Source organism: Volvox carteri (assembly GCF_000143455.1).
Source record: "Volvox carteri f. nagariensis unplaced genomic scaffold VOLCAscaffold_42, whole genome shotgun sequence".
NCBI lineage: Eukaryota > Viridiplantae > Chlorophyta > Chlorophyceae > Chlamydomonadales > Volvocaceae > Volvox > Volvox carteri.
In genome coordinates, this window is record NW_003307585.1 from 25,954 (window position 1) to 31,802 (window position 5,849).

General features: G+C 50.6%; 1 protein-coding gene across 1 annotated transcript in view; it reads left to right on the plus strand.

Moving 5' to 3' along the window:
• Positions 1-316, plus strand: part of VOLCADRAFT_106337 (uncharacterized protein) — a gene marked incomplete at its 5' end in the record, with an annotated part of 2,354 nt that extends 2,038 nt beyond the window's left edge. Inside the window, one exon of the mRNA XM_002954280.1 lies at positions 167-316. Within this exon, the coding sequence (XP_002954326.1) occupies positions 167-204 (38 nt within the window). The 3' untranslated portion in view covers positions 205-316. The remainder of the gene's footprint in view (positions 1-166) is intronic.
• Positions 317-5,849: the final 5,533 nt, after the last annotated feature.

Below are 5,849 nucleotides of genomic sequence, written 5' to 3' on the forward strand. Positions count from 1 at the left end.
AGGCGAATAGGCATACGTGCTCAGATAGATGGATGAGACAGCTGTGATAGCATGTGTAGGCAGGTTGGACAGGGACATACTTACAATCCATTGACACCGGCATATGGCCCGGCATACGGACAAGGAACACTTGTAAACACGGGTTACCCTGTCTGTTACCCCTCAGTACAATATTACCCCGACCCCTTTGTTACCCCTTGGTAAGGGGCTACCCCTACCCCTTTGTTACCCCTTGGTAAGGGGTTACCCCTACCCCGGGGTTAGGTTACCCACCCCCCTTCGTACATAGCCACATGGGTAACCACTTACCCCTACCCTTACCCCTACCCCTAACCCCTGGGTTATGCTTAAGGGGGGGTTACCCCTCGTTTTATGCCATAGGGAATTCAATGCGGATCACAATGTGGAATAACTGATGTTGGGTGGTGCATAACGCCCGCGTTGCGATCACGCGATTGCGGAGTAAGGAAGACGATAGCTCCAACGTTCATGTCAGTTTGAGTGATGCGCTATTTTACACTGATTATTTTACTTGCTTGCATGAAGTGTTGCAACTGGACAACCGTGCGCACCTGGTGGGTAAGGAAGCTTTGCGATGCACTGCCGGTGAACCACGCTTTGACGAAAGTACTAATCGCATGACTTATCTATGCTTGTCCACGTGATCTGTTGTAAAATTAAACTGCTTAGCGCTTTCGAGCTTCGGCTTAGGCTGCGGGTCCCGTGTGTGATGGACCAGCTGCGATTGTGTCTGCTGAGTGTTGAGCAGCCCCTTGACCGCGCCGAGCTCGTCAGTAATAGCAGTTTGCAGTCAGACCCCTGGTGCGACTCGAGGGGGCGTGTTGGTGCGAAGGGGTGCCGTGTCGCCCCATGGCCTGTTAAGGTAACTTGTCAGGTTGTTGTGAGTAACGGTTGTGGCCTGTTTAAGGCCGCCCGTCAGACTTCTGTGAGCAACGGCTGGCGGGTCCTGGACTACTGCCAGCTCGTCCGTCAGGATAGGCTTCCCCAGCCTTTATAAGTCTCTTGCTGTTTATTGGTTACAGCACCTCAGATTCACACGTTTACACCCAGGCAAGGGGCTATTGGTGGTAGGTCGCGTGTAACGGCCAATGACTCTTAGTCGTGTCTGCTAGGTCCCAGTGAGATAGCGTCTCACCACACCTCTCAACAACGACGAAATGTATTCATATTATGGCGTATAAGAGGAGCGCTCGCTTCAACACGTACAACGAAATAGCAGCATCACCACAAACGCGACCATCCAGCAATCCTTTGCAGTGCAATGCTGCTGAGGTTTGGGGTTGGGGTTTATTAGATGGTGCCCGTGAGATCTTGGATGATGAAATGTGATGGATCAAGTGTGCTATGATGGAAATAATTTCGCCAAGGCTGCAACTCATAGCAGAAAACCGAGGCCATGCTTGCAATATTAACTCTGCATTCCATTATGACAGCAACAAGCCACTTATCTCGTTCATCCTCAGCGGGAATACGCATGGTTTGGGTAGCAGAACATGGATGAAAAGATAGGGTTCATAATGAAAACATGTCCAGCCCGGTAATGTGGTCCAAAGGGCCATGAGTCCTGGAATTTGACTGAGTGAAGGTTTATGGTCACACAGGAGGGGTGTTTTCCCGTCCGTCTGAGGGCCAGGCATCAGGAGGGGAAAGGCTTTTGGGGTCAGGGCTTCAGGGTAGGTTATGTTTGGAAGGAGCTGTTAGAGGATTAGATGGTCCGTTAGAGGGTAAAAGAGTTGGAGAGTTTGGCGGGTAGGTTCGGGGTATTGGGGTTGGCGGGATATGAGGGGTAGGGAGGGTTGGGGTATCAAGGTTGGGAGGGTCGGGGCATTGGGATTGGCGGGGTGTGTCGGGTAGGGAAGGTTGGGTTGGGGTTGGGAGGGTTGGGTTATTGGGATATGAGGGTCGGAGGGTTGGCAGGGTTGGAGGGTTTTGGGGTTTAGGGAAAAGAGTTTGAGAGTTTGGCGGGTAGGGAGGGTTGGGGTATTGGGGATTGGATTTTTTCCATCATAATGCATGTGTTGTGTTGTTGCTGCTGCACACACCCTGCAGCCCACATAACAACCCTGGCTGCTGGTGCCCACTCCTAACCCTCTACACTCCTTATTAACCAGCTTCTCTGTTATAAACCCTTATACCCAAGGTGTGGAAAGCAAACCCAGTAGGTTGGTCCAGGCCTTCTATTCTCAAAACTCAGCTGTCATCCCGGCACTGTTCTCCCATCTTTTCAGGAAGGGCACACCATACATGCCCTGTTGCAGCAGCAGCATGCCAGGGGGTTGGCCATGGCAACCTAGGGGAGGGTGTAAAGCTTGGGGGACATATCAGGAAAACACTACACATGACACCTGGCAGGTACAGGCACGTGACCACATGTATCAGACATTACGAGGTTAAATGCACACTTGGCCATGAATGGACAGAAAGACTATATTCCCCAAACACCTTCGATGGAGACCCGGCAAGGAATTAACCACAAAACACTGCTGTGGAAATGTGCAGGAATGCATCAAATGCTCAGGCAAACCCGGATACGTACTTTTTAGTTATTTCAGGATGCAATCTCCACAGTCGTGACATGTGTGCATGTTCAACCCCCACCCATCACTCTTGGTGGATTATCGGGTTTGGTGACTTAATTCATTTACGATTACCGCGACGTAATTATGTCGGTTAAGCTACTTTATAAAGTAGCTTAACCGACTGGAATGTCCTGTGCCTGAAAGACCTTAAGACGGCTAGGCACATGTGAACGGGGCACATGGCGTGACGTGGATTGGTCACCCACTGCCCGCGGGTAGGCGAGGGTATTCCGGCTGGAATTAACGGCCGTAAGGGCCCGAGGCGCATCCCTCCAAAGGGGGGGGATGTAGTACACTGTACGGTACACTGTACGACACACATAACAACTACAAATACGCGCTAAGCGCGATAATTAGCATCTCGAGAGGCCTTTTCAGTGGCCAGCTACTACAGCTGGGGTGCAGCATACAGCACTGGGATGTGGCCTAGCGTGCTGGGGTGCATGCAGCCTGGGTGCCAGTATGTAGCCTGGGTTGCCATAACCCTTTTCATGCCACATGGCTACACCACCCATTGACATCCGGAATAAATGGCCATAACAAATGCACAACACACACTCAATAACTGCCTACTGGCAAGGTGTCTAGGTCAGTGTAATACATAGATCGCCATAATGCCTGCCATAGAGCTCAAAATCATATTCGTCTTGTTATAGCCAAAGTCCTTTTCACATACTATAAGCCCCCTTGATGAATGTAAACTTCAGGTTGCATCACATACAGTTATAGCCCATCAATCTATAGCTATGTGTTAGCAGTGCAACACTGGAAGCCAGACTCCTGGACCATGACAGCAAAACCAGATCCAGGGGTCTCCATTAGGGCTTGAACAGATCCAAACTCTGCCACTCGGCCCGCATTCATGAGGAGCACAACATCCGAGTCCAGGATGGTGTTGAGGCGATGTGCAATTGCAAGGACGGTCGAGGCCTGTACGAGTCAAGACATAAAAGCCCAAACATCAATTTGGCTTAAATAAGTCAGTTGGTCTGGAGTAGCCATCCGTGATAACCAATTGGTCCACCTAGTCCTGCCTATTTTTTAGGTTAGTTTTACCATCATTAAGGATGGCACATACAGCTGTAATTCACAGCCGAGCGGTTGCAACACATTCACAGGGCAGCAGTGTAGCTCCAGCTCATCATTCATCCATCACATATTTGGCAACGGTTAGTCCTCGGGCAAGTGAGCAATTCGACCAATCTATCCCAGTCCACTAACCTGGAAGTGTGTCCTGATGGCTCGCTGGATGAGGGCGTCTGTCTCCGGATCTACACTTGCTGTGGCCTCATCAGCAACCAGTAGCCTGAGCAGTTGTAAATTAGAAAAATAAATTGTCACATAAGCAGTTTTCATAACATTGGATAAGAGTACGATTCTAAACTTGTCGGTTCGACCCACCAATCACGTTTGGTGGAAATCGACTAATTACATGATAACCGTGTCTAAATGTAGCTGTGGTCGATTGGACTGTCTCTGATGCCTGAAAGACCTTAAGACGGCTAGGCACATGTGAACGGGGCACATGACGTGACGTGGATTGGTCACCCACTCCCCGAGGGTAGGCAAAGGTAGGCACAGGCTGGTGGTATACGTGGCCGTAAGGGCCCGAGACGGATCCCTTCAAAGGGGGGAGAATGTAGTAGCCGGTACACTGTACGGCACACATAACAACTACTAATACGCGCTAAGCGCGCCCACCGGCATTTCGACAGGCCTTTTCAGCGGCCAGCTACACAATTGGTATTGAGGCCTCGCACATGCTTGCAATCCTGAAGTAGCCAATGTACAGTAGTCAATTCGACCCCAATATACTACAGGGTTTAGGGTACAAGGCAGGCGGCTGGCAGAGGTTAAGGCCTGACTTCTGCTCCCAGTTGACCCAGTCGACCCGGGTTCAAATCCGCCTGCCGGCTCCTCGGGTGTTTGAGGAGTGATGAAATGGGAGGTGGCCCCCCATCTTATGGACGGTGTAGGACGTGATAATATCAACTTGCGAGCTGACCAGGAACTAAGTTGATGCGCCGTTGATCCGCTAGATTTGGTTGGATGCTGGTGGTGAGTTGCCGAACTCAACGAATACATTCTGAAGTCGGATGGGGTGACGGATTAGGGTGCCCCTCTAGCAGGGGAGAGCAGGGACTGCCCCGGGAAAGGGGGCCGCTGGCGAAGTTAACCACCCTGTAACAACATACATACTACATTCTATATCTGACAACCAGGTCGACCATGCTGATCATGACATAGTTGTAGCAGTGTTAGTTATTGACTGGGAAGCTTCCCAGTCAATACTTAAGTGTAAGAAGGGTTCAGCTCCCTTGGCATCTCCCTGAGTACTCTTTGCCTGGTGTTACAGGAAGACCCTGTCTGAAAACCATAAGACTGTTAGGTGCATGTGAGGCGGCACATGCAATGACATGGATTGAGGGTAGGCGACGGTAAGCAGAGGCCGGTGTGGCCATAAGGGCCTCTTCAAAAGGAAAGGAATGTAGCAGCTGGTACATAGTACTTCACACATGCATATCTTCTATAAAGACACACTAGCTGGCAAATACACATATATAGGGCACTCCACCAGCACCTTAAGGCCTTTTCAGCGGCCAGCTGCTACAATAAAAGATATTGGTGTGGCAAGCAGCTTGCCCTGGGTACCTTCTCGCCTGGCAACCCCATCCTGTACGTGCTTGTACGTCGCCATCTTCATGCCTGGAACATATGCTATGCACACCTAACCCACCTTGGCTGCCGCAGCAATGCCCTGGCCACACAGACCAGCTGCCGCTGTCCCACACTAAAATTGCCACCGCCCTCCATGACCACTGCAGACAAACCACCTGCATGCATGATGTGTGGGACAGGGGGGGTCATACCTTCACCGTGCGGTCGCTACCCGGCAGACCTGCCTTTCCCGGTATTGACATTAATGGGCTGACTTCAAGCCGCTGGGCAACTCACAGCAGGGCTTTTAAGCATCACCAAGTAATGTGAAAGGTAACTGCAAAAACTTATGATGACTGTGGCAAAAGTTTAATAATGTGATTCCAGCCATCATTTCCAGGTCCTCACAAAACAGTGTATCGCAGAAGAATTGTGGCAGTATATACATATATGGTATAATGCCAACAATAATAAATAAAGGAGCTAGGCTAGTATGACTTACCCATAGCCCGAATGTGCTCACGGAGTGCAACCACTTCCAAGGCTGCCCAGAGCTCAGGGTCAGAGTGGCGGTTCCATGGGTCAAGGTTT